At 39.6% G+C, this 22,695-nt stretch overlaps 2 protein-coding genes across 5 annotated transcripts in view; one reads left to right on the top strand and one right to left on the bottom strand.

Annotated features, from left to right (window-relative positions):
• The window catches only part of SMARCC1 (SWI/SNF related, matrix associated, actin dependent regulator of chromatin subfamily c member 1), a 195,230-nt gene that overhangs the window by 105,046 nt on the left and 67,489 nt on the right, over nt 1–22,695 (top strand). For 3 of the 4 annotated variants that reach the window (XM_001154676.8, XM_016940956.4, XM_063805688.1), the window contains 4 exons: nt 814–927; nt 5,691–5,750; nt 13,794–14,052; nt 14,932–15,093. In XM_001154676.8, the coding sequence (XP_001154676.1) occupies nt 814–927; nt 5,691–5,750; nt 13,794–14,052; nt 14,932–15,093 (595 nt within the window). The remainder of the gene's footprint in view (nt 1–813; nt 928–5,690; nt 5,751–13,793; nt 14,053–14,931; nt 15,094–22,695) is intronic. The other variant, XM_009445383.5, reaches the window with a different exon arrangement.
• LOC112208580 (HIG1 domain family member 2A, mitochondrial) lies at nt 12,414–13,118 on the bottom strand. Its single transcript, XM_054680328.2, has 2 exons — nt 13,076–13,118; nt 12,414–12,833 (listed from the first exon to the last, which is right to left on the bottom strand). Exons 1-2 carry the CDS (start codon nt 13,116–13,118, stop codon nt 12,481–12,483), a joined length of 396 nt encoding a protein of 131 aa, XP_054536303.1. The 3' UTR covers nt 12,414–12,480.

The following is a 22,695-nucleotide window of genomic DNA, read 5'->3' as shown; positions in this document are numbered from 1 at the left end:
CTCTGTCAAATTATTAATTTACTTTTATATGCATAAAAGTAAATTATCCTTCTGTCATCAAAAAGACACTCATAAGTAAGCAGATGATGCAAAATCTTCTTTCCCTTCCTTCAATCTGTGTTCTAGAAATGTGAAGCAAAGAAATCTTTATAACTTGTCCTAAGATTTGTAAAGTGGATATCCATATATACATTATCAAACAGATTATGTCAAACAAATTATATATAGCATTAAGTTGGATTCACAGGAACCTAAGGTATAAATTTTGTCCCATTGTGAAATAGAAGATAGTAATGAAAATTTGTTATCCTTTCTGGGATTTAAAGGGACACCAAAATGTGACTTATATGTTGAATTTTTGTTAGAAGTATAGTGTAGAAGTGTGGGTATTTATTGTTTTTTGTAGGAAATCCACCAAGAGTGGTTTAAGTGCCAATATTAAACTTTTTTTTTTTTTGAGACAGAATCTTGCACTGTTCCCCCGGCTGGAGTGCAGTGGCATGATCTTGGTTCACTGCAACTTCCGCCTCTGGGTTATAAGCAATTCTACTGCCTCAGCCTCCTGAGTAGCTGAGATTATAGGCGCGTGCCACCACGCCCAGCTAATTTTTGTATTTTTAGTAGAGACGGGTTTCACCACGTTGGTCAGGCTGGTCTTGAACGCCTGACCTTGTGATCCGCCTGCCTCGGCCTCCCAAAGTGCTGGGATTATAGGTGTGAGCCACGGCGCCTGGCCCAAACAAATTTTAAAAAACATTTACCCTCTTGACTTTAAAGAGGCTAACTCAGCCGTTTATCATTTATTTGACTCAGGTTCCTGCTGCTCAACAGATGCTAAATTTTCCTGAGAAAAACAAGGAAAAACCAGTTGATTTGCAGAACTTTGGTCTCCGTACTGACATTTACTCCAAGAAAACATTAGCAAAGGTAATTTTTCTAATCACACATGGGCTGCAATCCAGCACATCTTAGTCCTTCCAAGATACATCTAATGAGCTTTCTACTCAAATCTGATGTATTTTTAAAAACAATTATGATTTATCTTACCTTTTATATTCCTATATGACTTAGTAGATAGGTATTTTAAAAATAACACTATTAGAGAAATTCGAGGGGAAAATGGAGAATTTGAAGAGAGAATTAGAATCTGTAAAAAGAATCATGAATATTTTAGAACTGAAAAGTATACTTGAAATTATTTGATAGGTTTAATAACAGACTGCATATAGCAGAAGACAGGTTAGTGAACTCAGAGACAAATTAGTAGATATATTGAAACTAAAGTACCAAGAGAAAAAATTGGATTGAGGTAGGGAGGGGCCAGGACAGAGAGAGGAGAGTGGAACAGATATGTGAGATAGAGTTCAGGCTGGACACGGTGGCTCACACCTGTAATTTCAGCACTTTGGGAGGCCAAGGCGGGAGGATCACTGGAGCCCCAGAGTTTGAGACCAGCCTGGACAACATAGCAAGACTGTGTCTCTATTATTAAAAGAAGAAAAAGAAAAATGAATGATCAGTCCAAAGAATTAATGTTTATCATTAGAAACCCATAAGAGAATGAATGGAGGAGGAGTGATACTTGAATATATAATGGCTAAAAAGACTTCAGAACAAATAAAAAGATACCAACTCACAAAACAGGAAAGACAGAGCCAGGCCAAGCTCAACACTTTGGGAGGCCAGGGCAGTAGGGTTGCCTGAGGCCAGGAGTTCAAGAGCAGCCTTGCCTCTACTGAAAAACACACACATAAAAAGAACAGATCCAAATTTATATATAGAGAAAACCACACTCGGGTACATTATGCTTAATTTCTTAAAAACTAACATCTTAAAAGCAGACATGGAGGGTGGGGGCGAGGGTAGAGAAGAACATATTACATTCAAAAGAACAATAATAAAACTGATAGCTGACTTTTCAACAAAAATGATCAAAGCCAAAGGACATTTTTAAATTGGAAAAGAAAAACTATCTATCTGGAATTCTCTATCCAGTAGACATTACTTTCAAAATTGAAGGTGAAATAAAGACGTTTGTAGGCATTCACAATGTACAGAAGTTATCGCTAGCACACAGTATAAGAAAAGTAAAGGAATGTCTTCAGCATGAAGGATAATGATCCCAGATGAAAGCATATGACTCCATGAAGGAATAAGGAGCAGAGAAAAGGGTAATCTGTGTGGTTAAATATAAAGTAATACAGGTTGTTTAAACAATAATATTTGGGATTTATAACGTGTAGAAATTACAAGAATGGCAGAAAGGCAGAAGGAGATTAAATTGAATAAACTGTTACAAAGTTTACATTATTTAGAAACATGACAAAAGTCCTGATTCAGGGTAAACTATAATTTGACACAACATTTTGGGACCTGACTGGATCTAATGGAAGAATAAAGAGTGATAGAAAAAAGGTCAACATATGAGTCAGTATAAAAGACATCTTCTGGCCAGGCACAGTGGCTCACACCTGTTTTTGTTAATACAAAATTCAGATCCAAGAAAAACTAACCTATGGTTACAGAAGTCAGACTAGTATATACTTTTGTGAGTGGCTATCAATTGAGTTTTAAAGGAGGGAGCTTTTTGGGTTTTGATTTGAGTATTATTACATTGTCATATAAGTTAAATTGTGTCAAGTTTTATACTAATTTGTGTATTTTATTGTGTATGTATCATACCTCCAGAAATACAAAAGAATTTTTTTTTTGAGACTGAGTTTGCCCTTTTCTCCCAGGCTGGAGTGAAGTGGCGCGATGTTGGCTCACTGCAACCTCCACCTCCACGGTTCAAGTGATTCTCCTGCCTTAGCCTCCCAAATAGCTGGGATTACAGGCGTGTGCCACCACGCCTGGCTAATTTTTGTATTTTTAGTAGAGACAGGGTTTCTCCGTGTTGACTAGGCTGGTCTTTGAACTCCTGACCTTAGGTTATCCACCCACGTTGGCCTCCCGGTGTGCTCTGATTACAGGCCTGAGCCACTGGCCTGGCCCCCCCCTCCCTTTTTTTTTTTTTTTTTTTTTGAGACAGAGTCTCGCTCTGTCGCCCAAGCTGGAATGCAGTGGCGCAGTCTCCCCTGCAACCTCTGCCTCCCGGGTTCAACCAGTTCTCCTGCCTCAGCCTCCCAAAGTGGTGGGATTACAGGTGTGAGCCACCACACCCGGCTTTTTTTTTTATTTTTATTTTTTTAAAGAGAGAACATCTCACTGTGTTGTCCTGGTTGGTCTTGAACTCCTGAGCTCCAGTGATCGACCTTTTTTACCTTCCAGAGTGCTAGGATTACAAGCATGAACCACCATGCTCAGCCTAATACAAGAAAAAAATATTTTAAAATCATATGAAAGCTTCAGCAGTCATTTTGTGGGCTCTAATGAGGCTTATATTGTAGAGCCAATTGTTATCAAGAGAGGAAACGGGCTGGGCATGGTGAAACCCTGTCTCTACTAAAAAAAAAAAAAAATACTGAAACTAGCCAGACATGGTGGCGGCTGCCTGTAATTCCGGCTACTCAGGAGGCTGAAGCTCGAGAGTCGCTTGAACCCAGGAGGAAGAGGTTGCAGTGAGCCGAGATCATGCCACTGCACTCCAGCCTGGGTGACAGAGCAAGACTCCATCTAAAAAAGAAGAAGAAGAAGAAGAAACATTGACTTAAGTCTGTGGGGCAGAAAAAATTCTTTCTACACTTTGTGGCTGAGAAGTGGAGAAATGGTTGTTGAGGACCTACCCTATAAATGTCTGTGTCTAGGTTGTAGAGATCTTCCTTATATTTGCTCAGGTTTTGTTTCTTCAGAATTTAGATTAAATGTTAATGAATTTTGTTCTTCTTGGGGCTCCAAATCTGATTGGTGATTACCTCTGATTTTGGTTTTTTAAAAGAACCTTTGGTTATCTTAAAGTAATCCTTGCGGGGCTGGACGCGGTGGCTCACACCTGTAATCTCAGTACTTTGGGAGGCCGAGGCATGCGGATCACGAGGTCAGGAGATCGAGACCATCCTGGCTAACACGGTGAAACCCTGTCTCTACTAAAAATACAAAAAAATTAGCCGGGTGTGGTGGCGGGCGCCTGTAGTCCCAGCGGCTGAGGCAGGAGAATGGTGTGAACCCGGGAGGCGGAGCTTGCGGTGAGCCAAGATCGCGCCACTGCACTCCAGCCTGGGCGACAGAGCGAGACTCCATCTCAAAAAAAAAAAAGAAAAGTAATCCTTGGGGACCTGAGCTGTATATTCTGCGTTATAGATACAGGCATCTTTTCTTTCTCACAAAGCCATACTGTAGGAGTTTAATTCTTAATTCTGCAATGCTTAGGTCAACTGTATTCTTTAGTTCAAAGACTACTTATTTTTGATGCATTATTTTTTTTGTGCAAGTCAACAGCGTATGTCAGAATGCTATGAATTGAATGCCCCAGAGATGTAGCAAATCAGGGTTTAATTTTGTTGTTTTATTTTTGTTTTTTCTTTCTTCCTTCATACAGAATGTAATTTTTTTCATGCAGTGTGTAGCACTAATGCACTGAGAGTTTTAATTATCTAAACTGAGAAACTTTATTGACATATACAGGAAAATCACAGATTGTAGAAATGTTTATTTATTAAATGGTAATCTCTCAAAATAGAGTTTTGAGAGAGGGAAATATGTTAGAATGTATATTTTGAATTAGTAATGTTTATAGCTGCATGATAGTATCAGCTATACTACAAATCAAGTCCCCTGAAGATGAGTGAATGCAGCAGGGTCTGCAGATAAAGAAGTATGAATTAATCAATTAAATTTTAGTTTTTACACAAGCCAGTCTCACTTCTGTTATACTCACATCGTCACATGAATCATAAACTATAAGGGACTCACATGGAAAAGGTGATTTTGAGTTTAGGGACTCACTTGGAGATTCTTTCATAATTGAGAAATGTTTTAAAATGAGATAATATGGGCTTATTGCAGTTGGAATCAAGAACCTGTCAGTGTTTTACGTGTGTAGTACATCTGATCCTTGAATCGTGGAAGAAGTAGTCTCTTCAAGTTATTACCAAGATGTGTACTATGTTTGTGATATTACAGCTGATTTATGGTATGTGGTAAAACAATATGCCTTTTTAGCTTGCCAAAGATACTGTTAAGTATCAAAATAATAGAAATAACATATCCAAATAGTTATGGGTCCTTGTTTGACAGCAGGAAGTCTTTTTTGGTTTTTGTTTTTGTGTTGTTTTTTTTTGTTTTGTTTTTGTTTTGAGATAGTCTCGCTCTGTTGCCCAGGCTGGAGTGCAATGGTGCGGTCTTGGCTCACTGCAACCTCTGCCTCCTGGGTTCTCTTGCCTCAGTCACTGGAGCAGCTGGGACTATAGGCATGAGCCACCACTCTCGGCTAATTTTTGTATTTTTAGTAGAGATGGGGTTTCACCGTGTTGGCCAGGCTTGTCTAGAACTCCTGACCTCAAGTGATCCACCCACCTTGCCCTCCCAAGGACTGAGATTACAGGCAGGAGCTACCACGCCTGGCCAGTCTTTGAAATAAGCCAGCATTTCTTATAGAAGTTTAGGCTCCTTAAAGTGTTTTATTCCTGTTAGTCAAAGACTTACCTCGATAGTTTGCGTAACACAGTCCCCTGAGCTTGGAAAGGAATTCTACTGAGCTCCATCTTCAGCATTTAAAAATGAGCAAATAATTTCTGATTTTGTTTCCTTAGAGTAAAGGTGCTAGTGCTGGAAGAGAATGGACTGAACAGGAGACCCTTCTACTCCTGGAGGTAAGCAGATTAATGCATATGGGATGTGTGCTAAGATTCTTTGACTAGCATTTTATTTTGTTTTGTTTTATTTAGAGGCAGGGTCTCGCTGTGTCACCCAGGCTGGAGTGCAGTGGCCTGATGGTAGCCCAGTGCAGCTTCTACCTCCCAGGCTCAGGCGATCCTCTTACCTTCAGTCCTGAATAGCTGGGACTAAGGGCATGTGCCACCATGCCTGGCTGATTTTTGTATTTTTTGTAGCAATGGGCTTTCACCATGTTGTCCAGGCTGGTCTCAAACTCCTGGACTCAGGCAATCCTCCCACCTTGGCCTCCCAAAGTTCTGGCATGAACCACTGTGCCTGGCCTGTGACTAGCATTTTAAACTCACCTATAGTATTCTGTTTTAAAAAGTGTCCACTGGAGCTCAAAACTCAATCACAAATGTGTTTTCCTTTAGAACAGCCATCATGCTTTGATAGTTGATACTTAAATCCTTTTCTGTGTCTCCATGTAGTTAGGTATTGAGATGATTAAATTGATAATTTTTATAGATTCATTGAGGATGTTTAAGTGAAGCTAATTCCTAATCACAAAATAAGTTGTGAATGTGTGACAGTTAGAAATAAAGTGACTACTAAGACAATTGGTGTCATTGCCTGGATTTATCCTAAGATGTCGCTGCTCCTTTTGCACCATGAATGCAAATGTCAACATAATGAAAAACGCAGTAGTGTCTTAGTATTATCAAGGAAATTGTTTGACATCGCAGTCCTCCTAAAAGAGCCTGGTGCCCTCTGGGTTCCCAGACCACATAGAGTGGACTTGGTGACATTTTGGTTGCTGTACTGCTTTGATGGTTTTTCAGGTTGTTCCAATAGTTGTAATTACTGTAGAAGTATCATTGGTGCATCATCAAACTATTTCCATTTCTTTTTTGTATTCCTCTTTTACTTTTTCTTGCTGTTTTCTGGTTCTCCCCCCAACCTTATCTTTCTCTGTTGTGATCAAAATCAAAACAATCCCTTGTTTTGTGTTTTTTTGCCTCTATTTTAATATATTCTCATATGCCCATTCAGTATCAGTGATACGCAGAGAGCTTTGCTGACTCACTTTTTACTTGTTTATTTAACTATCTTTCCTATGGTACTGACTGACTCACTTTCAATTTCAGGACTATTTTGTATAGCCATATCTACTAGATTTTAATATTAATTAAAATGAACCGTGTTTTCAGTACTTGTGGGTGACTGTAAACACACTTTTGTATTGCTATTTTGGAATCTTTGGGCTCTGGAGAGAAAGTAAGTTGTATAACAATGACTGGAGCAACAGTTGTTCTTTTTCCTGCTGCACATTGATGCTGGAACTTTTCTCCTTTTTCACATTTAAGATTAGTAGGTAGTAAAAGTGAGGTAAGAATGACTGAGCTACTGTTGACACTAAAGACATCCAAGAAAACCACAGTATTACACAACAGTGCATTTTCTCTCCTTCAGGTGGAATCTGTGAAGTGTTTGATTTTTCTTTTAATCTTGCAATTCAGTCAACAGGAATTGTTTGCAATAACACAAAGAGAAATAAAAGACTTCTCCACATCAATGTTTACCACTAACATCTTCGATTTATATAGTTTATTTAGAGATACTTAATAGCTTAAGAATATGAAGTCAGATGAGTATTTTTAAATGGATTTATAATCAAATATAGTCTCTTTCTAATAAATCGATAAATCTGGTAGACTCATTGGGGTTTGCTGTTTTCAAAATAGCATCGTACCTTTTTTTTTTTTTTTTTAAAGACAGGGTTTTTCTCCCTTCCCCCATGCTAGTGTGCAGTAGCACAGTCTCAGTCCACTGCAGCCTCAATTTCCCGAGCTCAGGCGATCCTCCCAGCTTAGCCTCTTGAGTAGCTGGGACTACAGGTGTGCACCACCATGCCTGGCTAGTTTTTTTGTATTTTTAATAGAGATGGGGTTTCACCATGTTGCTCAGGCTGGCATACTATTTTATTAAACAAATATACCACACAGGCTGCATTCCAAATATTTATCATATTCTTGAGCACACCCCTTTGATTTTTAAAAGACCTTGTTTCATAAAGTCTTTTATCAAAGCACAGCTTTTGGGTAAATGCTGAAGGTTAATATCTGGTCATGTTCATTTCCTTGTTATCTTATTGTAAATATTGGAGGCAACATTTCAATTTTGGAAATAGTCAAAGTGGAATGTATACGATAGATGAAGGAATGCAGTTTGAAAAAGAAAAATCTTTAATCGGTAGAAATGAAGGATAATGTAAGGTTTTATATTAACGTTTTAAAAAGAAATTACTCTGTAAGATCAAGATGATGATGGCCTGTTTGAATAAGACTTCAGTTGTAAAAAGGTGTGGGGAATTTCTACTTGAAAATATGTCATTAGAATGAGTAGGCCTATAAAGTCTAAAGTTTGAGGTAAAAAAACAAAACAGCACAACAAGAATAAGTAGCTATAAAAGGCCATGACAGTCTTTATGGAAGTTTGAAATTCTGTTGATATAATCAGGGCACCAGAATGAAAGAGAGATAATGGAGCCACTCTATTCCACAGTGACTAAAGAATTTTCTTTCAAGTTAATATATATGTACATGCATATATATATATATATATATATATGCACATATTTATTTATTTAATATAGAGGCAGGGTTTTGCTATGCTGTCCATGCTGGTCTTGAACTCCTGGTCTCTAGTGATCCTCCTGCCTCAGCCTCCCAGAGTGCTTGGATTACAGACGTGAGCCACTGTACTGGGTTCACAGTTTCTTTTTTCTTTGAGAAGGAGTCTCACTCTGTCACCAGGCTGGAGTGCAGTGACATGATCTCAGCTCACTGCAACCTCTGCCTCCTGGGTTCACGCAGTTCTTCTGCCTCAGCCTCCCGAGTAGTTGGGACTACAGGCACGCGCCACCATGCCCAGCTAATTTTTGTATTTTCAGAAGACACGGGGTTTCACCATGTTGGCCAGGATGGTCTCGATCTCTTGACCTCGTGATCTGCCCACCTCAACCTCCCAGAGTGCTGGGATTACAGGCACAGGCCACCGCGCTTGGCCTTCACAATTTCTTTTAAGTCCACAACTGATTGCAGTATTCTTCCTGTTCATTTATAATTATTCTTGGGCTTGAAAGTGACAAGACTTGAATTTGTGAGCTCACTGATTCTCCCGTGATAGCTCTAGTGTTTGTCATGTATGCTTTGCTTTCTCATGCTATTTATTTTCCCTTAGATAATTAATAGACATAAAGGCTATGCCTGCAAAGAAAACTTGTAATTTATTAACATTTATTTATCACCGTAAGAGTTTCTCTCTCTCTCTTTTTTTTTTGAGACGGAGTCTCGCTCTGTCGCCCAGGCTGGAGTGCAGTGGCGTGATCTCGGCTCACTGCAAGCTCCGCCTCCCGGGTTCACGCTATTCTCCTGCCTCAGCCTCCCAAGTAGCTGGGACTACAGGTGCCTGCCACCATGCCCGGCTAATTTTTTTGTGTTTTTAGTAGAGACGAGGTTTCACCACGTTAGCCAGGATGGTCTCGATCTCCTGACCTCGTGATCGGCCCACCTCAGCATCCCAAAGTGCTGGGATTACAGGCGTGAGCCACCGTGCCTGGCCCGAGTTTCTCTCATTTTTTATGCCAGCTAAATAATAGGAAACATAGCATTAGAAGATATTCAGTAACCAACATGAAAGATTTCCTCACAGTGTACATACACTTTACATACTTTTTCTTGATACAAAACCCAGGAAATGTATCATTCTATGTACTTTTGAACTACACTAAGATGCATAGTAAATCTTCTATTAAAAAACTTTTCTTAAGGACAGAGATGTCCAATCTTTGGCTTCCCTGGGCCACATTGGGCCACACATAAAATACACTAACACTAACAATAGCTGATGAGCTTAAAAAAAAAAATCCCCCCAAAAAATCATAGTGTTTTAAGAAAGTTTATGAATTTGTATGGGCCACATTCAGCGCCATCCTGGGCCACATGTAGGCTGCAGGCCACAGGTTGGACAAGCTTGGTTTAGCTAAGAGAACCTTTTTTTTTTTTTTTTTTTAATTAGGAAAACAGTCTGCCTTTTTACATTTGAGAGCCATAGCAAAGTCAGATTTATTTCTTGGTTTAGTTCAGTTTCCTGTGGTTTGAGTTCAGTAAACTTTATTAGGTATTGTGTTTTGGACACTATGACAGACACTGCAGGTTGAGATCTGTAGAACACAATCTGTACCTTTAAGGAATTCATAGTCTGCTTAAGTGACAGAGAAAGATAAAACACAAAGCTTGAATGCGGAATTCCCAGCTTTATGATTAGAGGTATGTCCAGAGCACAAGAGCTGTACAGAGGAGTTGCTTTGCAAACAAGCCAGGTAGATAAGACATAATGAACAGGCTTCTGGGAATGGTATAGCTGTGTTGGTCCTAAAACATGATGTTTCCAGTGCAGAACAAATGGTTCATAGGCACAATACCTAGTAGGAATAGATCAGTGGGGCCTGTGTATTGTTGAAACATGAAGAGTAGGGAATAGGGTGGGAGAAGTAGGCAGTGTCCTGATCACGTTTGGCTTAATTTCATAAGATAATGACACATAATAAAATAGTTTTAGGCAGGAGAGAAAGAGTGTTTTATGTAAAACATATTTCACTCTAGCAGCGTGGAGAAGGATGAAATTACTATAGAAAGGTAATTATAATAATCGATCTATGAGGCTGAGATGGAAGGATTGCTTGAGGCCAGGAATTGGACAGCAGCTTGGGCAACATAGCAAGACCGTGTCTCACAAAAAAAAAAAAAAAAAGAGAGTGAGTGAGTGTATCCAGGTTAAGTAATGATGAAGACCTGAACCTGGGTTATGGCAGGATGAATGAAGCTGTTTTGTAGCATTATAAGATACTTACTAAAAACTTTCATTGAATCATCCTCCTTCCTGGCCAGTGTGTCACCGCATTATTCTCTTTTCAAAACATCACTTTAATTTGCCTCTCTTATTAACATTATTACAGTTCCTAGGCTCAGACATTTACAGATTCTCAACTCTGTGCTCTTCTGGATGCTGAGTCTTGCTTGGATTTTGTATCTCAGAAGTTTCCCCAACTCCACCTTTATTCTGGAAAAAAACTTGATGAACTTTCTTACTGTCCCCTGGCGAAAGGAACATGAAAAAATATTTTTTAATTAAAAATTTCATTGGAAAAGGGCATGATAGAGCATGTCTAGAAAATCCCTATTTATAATTAGAAACATAATACAGCCCCAGTAGATATATTTCTACTTCCGTGGACCCGAGTGAGATTTATTTTTCTTTTTTCTTACAATCTGGATCTTTCAAAAAGTAATTCCTTCTCGAACTACCTGAGGTTACTGAATATCCAGAGGAAACCCAGAATTAGCCTAGTTTTTCAAGGGATTTAATGTGTCAGGCCATTTGCTGGCTTGGGTTTTGAGAAGTCCTCTACCATTCCAGCAGAAATGAAAGCCTGAGCAGCAGTTGGAACCCAGAGTTAAGAATTGATTGATGTCCAGGTGCAGTGTTTCACACCTGTAATCTCAGCACTTTGGGAGGCTGAGGCGGGAGGATTCCTTGAGTTCAGAAGTCCGTGACCATCCTGGGCAATACAGTGAGAACATGTCTCTAAAAATTAAGAAAAAAAAATCTTTGAAGTAAAATAATTAACTGAAAAAGTAACCATGGAGACAACTATTGTTATAGAAAGCTCAATCTCACAGTGTAGAGCAGCAAATTAGGCTGTAATGCAAGGTTTTTCAGTTGGAGCATTCAATATTGACATTTGGGCCAGATTTTTTTGTTGTTGGGGTGGAGGGTTCATATATGTTTTACAGCATACATGGCCCCTCCTTGCTGTTAGATACCAGCAGCACTTCCCCAGTTGGGTCAACCAAAAATGTCTGCAGACGTTGCCAGTGTCCTCAAGGGGGCAAAAATTACCCTTCATTGAGAACCATGGTCCTGGAGAGAATGGTGTGAGAGTAGCAACTTCAGTATGCCACTAAATAAATTCTTTTTATCCAATTAATTCCTCAACATTCTTAGCACCACATAGTTGTGGTTTTCTTTCTACTGTTCTATCCGTTTTTCCCTCGGAGACTCCTTTTACTCTTTTTGTTGGTTTCTTTCAGGATTTTCTCTGAAAAAATAATAAATTATAAAACTAGAAATGTATGTAGTTTATAAATTTTTGAATCAGTTTATCAATTTCTACTAAAAAGAAGCCTACTTGGAGTTTGACTGGAATTGTATTGAATCTGTAGTTCAACTTGGAAAGAACTGACATCTTAATACTGAGACTTCTAATGAATGAACACAATATATCTCTTCCTTTATTTGGGTCTTTGAGTTCTCTCATGTTTTACTCATTCTAGTCTGTTGCTCTTTTACATTCTTTATTATGTTTATTCCTCCTATTTCATTATGCTATTTAAGACAGGGTCTTTTTTTTGTTTTTTAGAGTTTATTAAGCAGGGGAGTGGAGGGGAGATGTGGCACAAATAGAAGTATGTAACATTCAAACAACAGAAACTAGGATTTTTGAAAAAACTTTCAGTTACAGTTACGCAAAGGGTCACTTCCTCCCCCAACGACGCATGGGCCTCTCAAAGGAGAGGAGGGAGTAAGTCCCATGGTAGGGCCAGTGGTTGCTCCTGGGTTTTGGAATCATTTCTGCGGAGCTTTCAAAGCCAGACCCTGGGCTCAGGGTTGAGACTTCATAGCGGTGACAGCTAGACCCAGCAAGATGGCTGTGACCGTGAAACCCTGGGCGGCGATCCAGGTGCACATCATGAGCTGAGAGCGCTGGCTGTTGCCCCGGTGGAAGGAGTAGAGGCCGTAGGTGAGGGCGGCCGCCGTGGCCAGGCAACCTGTGGGTACCACCGGGTTCTCGTGGGTCTTGTGAAGGAACTTTTCCTTGAAACTCTCTGGATTCCTGTAAACAGTGGGGCTAAGCCCCTCAATGACTGGGGGCTTCGATGGTTCAAAGGGGACCTCCGGAATCACAGGGCCGGAGTCGCCATGTCCGGGCCACAGCAGCAGGAGAAAATCGCGACCTAAGACAGGGTCTTGCTGTGTTTGTCAGGCTGGCCTTGAACCCCTGGGCTCAAGAGATCCTCTCGCCTCAGCCCCCTGAGTAGCTGGGAGTACAGATGTGTGCCACTACACCCAGCTTTTATGTTAAATACTTTTTTCTTCCTATTTAAAATTGTTCATTGCTGTTATGTATGGAAATATAGTTCAGTTTCTCTATTGCCCTTCTATCCTGTGATTTTGCTCAGCTATTCAGTTTTAGTACTTTTTTTTATAGCTTCCTTAGAGTTTTCTACATAAACAGTCATGTCTGTCTGTATTAGTAAAAAAGCCCTTCCTTCCTTCCCTCCTTCCTTCCTTCCTTCCTTCCTTCCTTCCTTCCTTCCTTCCTTCCTCCCTTCCTCCCCTCCCCTCCCCTCCCCTCCCTTCCCTCCTTTCCTTCCTCCCTCCCTCCCTCCCTTCCTTCCCTCCCTCCCTCTTTTCTTTTGTTTCTTCTTTTCTTTCTTTCTATCACTCTTGCCGCCTAGGCTGGAGTGCAGTGGCACAATCTCGGCTCACTGCAACTTCTGCCTCCCGGGTTCAAGCGATTCTTGTGCCTCAGTCTCCTGAGTAGCTGGGATTACAGGCACGCACCACCATGCCCAGCTAATTTTTGTATTTTTAGTAGAGATGGGGTTTCACCATGTTATTGGCCAGGCTGCTCTCGAACTCCTGACCTCAGGTGATCTGCCCACCTCTGCCTCCCAAAGTGCTGAGATTATACGCGTGAGCCACCGTGCCTGGACTACTTTCTTTACAGTATGCATGTCTTTTATTTATTTTACTTGCCTGATTGAAAATAATATAAGGAAACCATCAAATCTTTCTATTTATGCATAAATATTTGCATTAATTTTTTTTAAAAAAGCTATCTAAAGAACTTCTAATATTACACATTACTTTCTTGTTACCTGACATGAAAGCATCTGTTTTTTCTGTCTTAGGCCCTGGAGATGTACAAGGATGATTGGAACAAAGTGTCGGAACATGTTGGAAGTCGTACTCAGGATGAATGCATCCTCCACTTTTTGAGACTTCCCATTGAGGACCCATACCTTGAGAATTCAGATGCTTCCCTTGGGCCTTTGGCCTACCAGCCTGTCCCCTTCAGTCAGTCGGGAAATCCAGTTATGAGTACTGTTGCTTTTTTGGCATCTGTGGTGGACCCTCGCGTGGCATCTGCCGCAGCAAAAGCGGCTTTGGGTATGGACTTCCCTAAACCATCTCCTCAACAGAAAAACTCAGTTTATCCCAATTTAAATATTACCAGCCGTTACATTCATTTCTTTTAATATAAATAACAAAAATCAGATATTACCTGTGAAAGATACCATATTCTTTATAAAAGTATTACAGTATTTGGCTGGACACCAAATTAGCTGGGTGTGGTGGCACATGCCTATAGTCCCAGCTACTTGGGAGGCTGAGGCAGGAGAATCGCTTGAACCCAGGAGGCAGAGGTTGCAGTGAGCTGAGATCGTGCCACTGCACTCCATCCCCTGGGCAATAGAGCAAGACTCCGTCTCAAAAAAAAAAAAAGTATTACAAAATTTTTAAGTAATGCACCTTAAAATTAAGAGCTTTAGGAATTGGAGGGACAGAGGTTTTTTATTGTGTATTTTGTGATTAATTTAGAATTTGGTGTAACTAGCAAAGGAAGTCATTTAATATTCATGGGTTACACATTAATTGTAACTAGAACTTTGTCACATCATAGAACTCTTTCTTGGTTTTATGGATGTTTAATCCTTGCTGTTTTTGTTTTTTTGATTTATTAATCTAGTAAGCAGTTAAAATATGGACAGCAGTTTTGATTATTACTGGCATAAGTTGAAAGATCTCTTATTTCAAGGCTCTGTGATGTGTAGGAGAAAATGTAGAACCATAGAATTTCATTATTATTACTATTTTTTGTCTCATTTAGTCCTCTCATTTTTCTGGTATAGAGGGACTGAGAGCCTGAAGAAGAGGTTGCTACACCTAAGACAATAATACTGTGTTGGGTTTCCTGGTGGTGGTTTTACACTGAAGCAAATTTTTGTGCAAAGTTAGATTGCTGTTCCATTTTTATTCTTGAACCAGAGGAGTTTTCTCGGGTTCGGGAGGAGGTACCACTGGAATTGGTTGAAGCTCATGTCAAGAAAGTACAAGAAGCAGCACGAGCCTCTGGGAAAGTGGATCCCACCTACGGTCTGGAGAGCAGCTGCATTGCAGGCACAGGGCCTGATGAGCCAGAGAAGCTTGGTGAGTCACTGCTGCTTTTAAGGGACAGGGTTAATATATGTTTGTATTCCTGTCAGTTTACTCAAATAATTGAGTTTACTTGCACTAAAAAGTGAGTACAATGATCAGTATAAACTTGTCTTTTAAGATTAGTACATGATTTTTTTTCTCTTGTCTGTTTCTTTTGGTAGCTAGAACTAAAAAATTATCTTGTAACTGTTAATGGTATTACAGTTGTGAATTATCTGGTTGCTGTTTGTAGATCCAGGTTTTGAATAGACAGATACAAGAATACTGAAAGATGCATGGAACTGTAGGTGAAAAAAAGAATATTGAAAGGACTTACGATTATGTTAATTTATATGTTGCTGAGTGGGTTTAAATTCATTGTTTTGGGGGTTTTTTTAGCTGAGGAAAAATTCCTGTAACATAAAATTCCTCATTTTAACTGCTTAAAAGTATATAACCTAGTAGCTTCTGCTATATTTACAATGCTGTGTGTCTATCACCACTATCTAATTCCAGAACATTTTCCTCATCCCAATAGGAAGTCACATACTTATTAAGTGGTCACTCCCCATTCCTTTTGCTCTTCAGCTGTGGTACCCACTAACAATCTGCTTTCTGTCTCTATGGGTTTGCCTATTCTGGACATTTAATATAAACAGAATCATATAATATGTGGCCTTTTGTGTCTGCTTCTTTGACTTAGCATAATGTTTTCAAGGTTCTTCCATGCTGTAGCATGCGTCAGTATCTCATTCTTGTCAATGCTGACTATTTCTTAGTGTGGATATACCCAATTATATTTATTTGTCAGTTCATGGACATTTTTATTGTTTCCACTTTTTTTTTTTTTTTTTTTTAAGACAGAGTCTCGCTCTGTCGCCCAGGCTGGAGTGCAGTGGCGCGATCTCAGCTCACTGCAAGCTCTGCCTCCCTGGTTCACGCCATTTTCCTGCTTCAGCCTCCCGAGTAGCTGGGACTACAGGCGCCTGCCACCACGCCCAGCTAATTTTTTGTATTTTTAGTAGAGACAGGGTTTCACCATGTTGGCCAGGATGGTCTCGATCTCCTGACCTCGTGATCTGCCCGCCTCGGCCTCCCAAAGTGCTGGGATTATAAGCATGAGTCACTGCACCTGGCCTATTGTTTCCACTTTTATACTACTATGAAAAATGCTGCTATGAATACCTATATACAAGCTTTTTTGTGAACTGAGGATTTTCACTTCTTTTGGTTGGGTGTATACCTAGGGGTAGAATTGCTGAGTTATATGGTAATTTTGTTTACCTTTTTGAGAAACTGCCAGCCTGTTTTTCATAGTGGCTATACCATTTTATGTTCTTACCCGTAATGTATAACATTTCTAAGTTTTTCATGTCCTTGTCAATACTTATTTTCCATTTTTACCTTTAATAGCCAATCTAGTGGTTTGATGTTGGGGTTTGTATTTGCATTGATGACTAATCATCTTGAATATCATGTGTTTATTGGCCATTTTTATGTCTGCCTTGGGAAATACCTACTCAGATTCTTGCCCCCCCCTTTTTTTTTTCTTGGTACACTTTATGTCTTAGAGCAGTTTTAGGTTCATAGCAAAATTCAGTAGACATTACAGAGTTCCTGTATACTGCCTGACTACCCCTACATGCACAGTTTTCCCCACGATCAATACCAGGGTGGTACATTTGTTATAGTTGATAAACCTACTTTAACACATCATCATCAACCACAGTCCAAAGTTTTAGTTTATTCTGTAATTGATTCTCACATGTTGAACCACCCTCCCTTTTTGTTTTTTGGTTTTTATTTTGATAAATCCGACATGGCCTTTGTAAATAATCCATTTAACATGCTATCGGATTCGGTTTGCTAGTCTTTTGTTGAAGATTTTTGCATCTGTATTCATATATTGTTTATAGTTTTCTTTTCCTATGATACTTTATCTAGTTTTGGTATTACGGTAATAACCAGCCTCAAAGAATAAGTTAGGAATTGTTCTTTTTTTTTTCTTTTTTATTTATTTATTTTTATTTTTAGAAAAGTTTGAGGAGCATTGGAGTTAATTCTTTAAGTGTTTGGTAATATTCACTGGTAAAGCCATCATGTCCTGGACTTTTCTTACTTTCTTGATTACTGATTCTGTCTCTCTCTCATTTTTTTTTTTTTTTTTTTGAGACAGAGTCTCACTCTGTCACCCAGGCTGGAGTGCAATGGTGTGGTCTCAGCTCACTGCAGCCTCCGCCTCCTGGGTTCAAGCAATTCTCCCTGCTCAGCCCCTGGAGTAGCTGGGACTACAGGCTTGTGCCACAACACCCGGCTAATTTTTGTATTTTTAGTAGAGACGGGGTTTCACCGTGTTGGCCAGGTTGGTCTCGAACTCCTGACCTTGTGATCCACCCGCCTCGGTCTGCCAAAGTGTTGGGATTACAGGTGTAAGCCACCGCGCCTAGCCCTCATTCTGTCTCTTGTTATAATTCTACCAAGATTTAAACATTTCTTAATGAGTCAGTTTTGGTAGTTTGTGTCTTATAGGAATTTATTCGTTTCATGTAGATTATCTAATTTGTTGGCAAAAAATTTATAACAACAAAAAGGGGAAACAACTGGAATGTCCATCATCTGATATGTGATAAGCAAAATGTGGTATATCCATACAATGGAATATTACTTGGCTATAAAAAGGAATGAAGTGTTTACATTTGCCACATGATGGATGAATTTTGAAACATTTGGTAAGTGAAAAGCCAGTGAAAATAGCCAATATATTATATGATTGCATTTATAAGAAATGTCCTGAAGAGGGAAATCTATAAAAACAAAGTAGATTAATGGTTGCTCTGCATAAGCGGAATGGAGGATTGGGGGTTGATAGCAAAAGGATATCTCTTTGAAGTAACGAAAATGTTTTAAGTTTTACCATGGGGATGGTTGCACGTATCTGTTGATATACTTAATTTAATTGACTTGTACTCCTTCAATGGGTGAATTTTATATTATGTGAATTACATCTCAATAAATGGGTGAATTCTATAGTATGTGAATTATATCTCAAAGCTATTTTTTTAAGTTCACAGTGTTCTCTCATAACTGTTGATAGTAATGTCCTCATTTTCATTACTGATTATAGTAATTTCATCCACTTGCTTTTCTTGTTTTAAAGTCAGACAAGATAAAGGCTTGTCGATTTTGTCTCTTCAAAGAACCAGCTTTTTTGTTTCATTGATTCTCTGTTTTTCTGTTCTATAATTTCTCTCCACTCTAATCGTCATTTTTTCCTTCTGCTTGCTTTGGGTTAAATTTGCTTTTTTCCTGGTTGTTTTAAGGTAGAGTATGTTATTTGAGATCTTATTTAGTAATGTAGGTGTTTACAGCTGTATAAATTTCCCTCAGCACTGCTTTTGCGACATTCTATAAGTTTTGCTGTATTTATTTATGTTTCCATTCTTCTCAAAGTACTTTGTAATTTCTTTTTTTTTGAGACAGAGTTTCTCTGTTGTTGCCTAGGCTGAAGTGCAATGGTGTGATCTTGGCTTACTGCAACCTCTGCCTCCCAGGTTCAAGCAATTCTCTTGCCTCAGCCTCCCGAGTACCTGGATTACAGGCACCCGCCACCACTCCTAGCTTATTTTTGTTGGTGTGTGTGTGTGTTTTTAAGTAGAGATGGGGTTTCACTATGTTGGCCAGGCTCGTCTCGGAACTCCTGACCTCAGGTGATCCACCCGCCTTGGCCTCCCAAAGTGCTGGGAGTACAGGCGTGAGCCACTGAGCCCAGCCCCTGTACTTTGTAATTTCTGTTGTGATTTCTTCTTTGACCCACTGGCTATTTTAAGAGGATGTTATTGTGAATTTTCATAAATTTGTGAACTTTAAAGATTTTCTTCTTTTACTGATTTTTAGTTACATTTCGTTGTAATCAGAGAAGGTAATTTGTGTGATTTCCGTATTTTTAAATTAAGACTTGTTTTGTTGCCTAACATGTGGTCTATTCTAGACAACATTCTTTGTGCATTTGAGAAAAATATGTTTTCTGCTCTTATTGGATAGGGTTGTTCAAGTTGTCTGCTTCCTTGTTTATCTTTTGCATAGCTCTCTCCTTTATTGAAAGTGGGGTATTGAAATCTCCAACTATTATTGTTGAATTATTTCTTCCTTCAGTTCTGTTTTTGCTTTATGTATTTAGAGACTCTGTTTTGCTTATATGTTTATAATTGTTACATCTTTTTGATGTATTGAAACTTTTATCTTTTACAGAATGTCCTTTTTGTCTTATATAACGTTTTGTGTCTTAAAGTCTATCTTACCTGATATTAGCGTGCCATTTCAGATGTTTTTAGGTTTCTGTTTACTTTTGTTGTTGTTGTTGTTGTTGAGATGGGGTCTGACTCTGTTGCCCAGGCTAGAGTTTAGTGGCATGCTCTTGGCTTACTGCAACCTCAGCCTCCACCTCCTGGGCTCAAGTGATCCTCCTGCCTTAGCCTCTCGAGTAGCTGGGACTACAGGCGCATACCGCCATGCCCTGCTAATTTTTGTATTTTTAGTAGAGACGGGGTTTCACCATATTTCCTGGCTGGTCTCGAACTCCTTGGCTCAAGTGATCCACCCATGTCTGCCTCCCAAAGTGCTGGGATTACAGGCATGAGCCACCATGCCAGGCCTGGTTTCTGTTTACATCGATTTACTTTTCCATCTTGTTACTTTCAGTCTCTTTGTTTCTTGGTATGAAAAGTGCCTCTCTTATAGACTGCATTGTCATCATTGGATTTGAGAAGTTGAGACTTAGGTTCTACCTTTCTTTCTACCCTTCATAGCCATAGGGCTTTAAAAAGCAATTTACCTTTGCTGGTTAGCTCTGAATTATCTCATCTGTAGAAGAACAGGTATTATTAGATACTTTCTGTAATGTATTGTTTACTAGTGCTGTTTTATGATGTTAGAAAGGAGACATTTTTGCTATTAAGGACTTAATTACCTGTTTCTCTTTAATCAGTCTTAAAGAGGAGTGAAATTAATAAAGCAACTTTATACGTAGTACCGGCTTCTCAAATGGAAGTGCTCTTACATAAGAGGCTTTTTTTTTGAAATGGAGTCTTCCTCTGTCACCCAGGCTGGAGTGCAGTGGCGTGATCTTGGCTCACTGCAACCTCCGCCTCCCGGGTTCAAGCGCTTCTCCTGCGTCAGCCTCCCTAGTAGCTGGGACTACAGGTGCGCACCACCAAGCCCAGCTAATTTTTGCATTTTTAGTAGAGATGGGAATTTAGCATATTGGCCAGGCTGGTCTCGAACTCCTGACCTTGTGATCCGCCTGTCTCGGCCTCCCAAAGTGCTGGGATTACAGGCGTGAGCCAACCTAAAAACATTATTGTCTCTGTAATTATTTGTAGTATATTCCCAGCATTTTTTACATTGTTCATTAATATTTTTCTTTTCTATCATTATGAAACTATGTATGTCTGGTGATTAAAGAACTGTAGGTGTCATTCTGCCTAATTATTTCCATCTTTATCTCACCGGTATGAAATTTATATATACTGTGCTTTAGATACAGTGATTTTCATTTGTCTTTTTAATTATTATTATTTTTTGTTTTGAGACAGAGTATCCCTCTGTCACCCAGGCTGGAGTATGGTGGTGTGATCTCAACTCACTGCATGCAACCTCCATCTCCCAGGCTCAAGCGATTCTGCTGTCTCAGCCTCCCAAGTAGTTGGGATTACATGTGTGTGCCACGACACCTGGCTGATTTTTGTATTTTTGGTGGAGACAGGGTTTCACCATATTGGCCAGGCTGGTCTCCAACTCCTTACCTCAAGTGATCTGCCCGCCTCAGCCTCCCAAAGTGCTGGGATTATAGGCGTGGGCCACCGTGCCTGGTCTGTTATTATTGTTTTTTGAGACAGTGTCTCGCTTTGTCACCCAGGCTGGAGTACGGTGGCGTGGTCACAGCTCATCACAACCTCTGCCTCCCAGGCTCAAGTGATTCTCCCACCTAAGCTTCCCAAGTAGCTGGAACTACAGGCACATGACACCATTGCTGGCTATTGTCTTTTTCATTTACTCTTAGAATAAAGATAATAGGAAGTAAAAATTAAAATTGCTAGCTAGTGCTCTATAGAACATACCATATAAACACCTAGTGCTCCCTTCTTGGCAGTTCAAGTGGATATCAGTGAGGTCCTTTCAAACCTAAAATCTTACCATTTTTTATGAGTTTGCATAGGGCCTACCCCTGTTGTTCTCTCTACTTTGTTTGAATTAAGTGCCAGTCTAGCCATCTCATTTTGCTTATATGGAAACATTTTCAGACTAATGAAGCCTCTTATCCCTGCTGCTGGGGTTTGGATATGGTTTCTTTGTCCTCACCAAAACTTATATTGAACTTTGATCCCCAGTGTTATGGTGTTGGGAGGTGTTTGGGTTGTGGAGGCCTATCCTTCATAAATGGCTTGGTGCTATTCTTGTAGTAGTGAATGAGTTTCCACTCTCACTCTTGGGGAATTGGATTAGTTATCCCAGTAATGGATTCATTCCCCTCAGAGTGGGTTGTTATAATTTCAGGACCCTCCTCAGGTTTCTCTTCTTTACACCTGTCTGCGTCTCCTTTGACCTCCTCTGCCATGTTGCGACACAGAACAAAATCCTTTGCTAGGAATCGGGGCCATGCCCTTGAACTTCTAAGTCTGTGGAACTGTGAGCTAAATAAACCCTTTTTCTTTATAAGTTATCTAGTTTCAGATAGGCTTTTATAGCAGCACAAAATGGACTAAGATACCAGTCCTCTGCACAAATTATTGTTCTAACTCTTCTTAACGTTGGTTACACCTAGAGTACCAACTGTTTGATTTAAAAGCAATTTGAGAGTATCTATAATTCTTAGTTTGAAAATTAACTTATTTTCTTTTTCTTACATGGAGACTGAAATTAGCAGGCGAAGTCACGTCTCTGTTCTTCTGTGTTGATTCTGCACCACCAGACAGTACCCAGCAACCCAGCATAGGCTGGAAAAACCTGGGGCTAATGAAGCCTGGGTCTTAATTTCCTAAATGTTTTTGGTATTGGTTCATTTGTAGGGTCTTTTGGTTCTCTGTGGTTATGGAGTTGAAAAAACATTGGCAGTCTTATTTGATTCAGTGAGATTTGTGTACTTTGCCAAATGAGGGATGTGTTTTTACATGTATGTTTTGAAAACACATTTTGGTAGATGATACCATAGAGCATTAGTGGCTATGAAATAGGTTGCAAATTTAGCCATTTCTAGTTTAGTGGGTTTTGAAACAAGACTGAAGTATCTAGCAACCTTGGTTTCTTTGGGGCTGGATTCTCCTGATTCATTAGTGAATTTATGGTTTGTGGAGCATGCAGAGCTTAGACTGCTACAGGAGGCACATGAGACTACAAGGGCTGACCTTTGAGTGGCATTAACAGTAAAATTCATTCACCGTATCTGGAAGTAGCCTCCCAGTTAACTTCTTTCAAGTGTGTTCTGTACTCACTAATTGCAGCAACAGAATTTGGGTCCTCTTATAATAAGGGTAAGGAAAACAGACCATAATATAAATATTTCAAATGAGTTGAGAATAGGTCCCTGTAACTTATGCTGGACTATTATAGATAATATGA

This window comes from Pan troglodytes, chromosome 2 (genome assembly GCF_028858775.2).
Source record: "Pan troglodytes isolate AG18354 chromosome 2, NHGRI_mPanTro3-v2.0_pri, whole genome shotgun sequence".
NCBI classification, from domain to species: domain Eukaryota; kingdom Metazoa; phylum Chordata; class Mammalia; order Primates; family Hominidae; genus Pan; species Pan troglodytes.
Note: the sequence above shows the minus strand (reverse complement) of the source record. Positions and strands in the feature narration are given on the sequence as shown.

Excerpts from the sequence above, each read along its gene's own strand:
- LOC112208580 (XM_054680328.2), bottom strand. The coding sequence starts at position 13,118 with ATGACTGTTTATGTAGAAAACTCTAAGGAAGCTATAAAAAAAA. Across the intron at positions 12,834-13,075 it reads TAAGGAAGCTATAAAAAAAA|GTCGCGATTTTCTCCTGCTG; the intron begins GTACTAAAACTG and ends ACCCTGTCTTAG.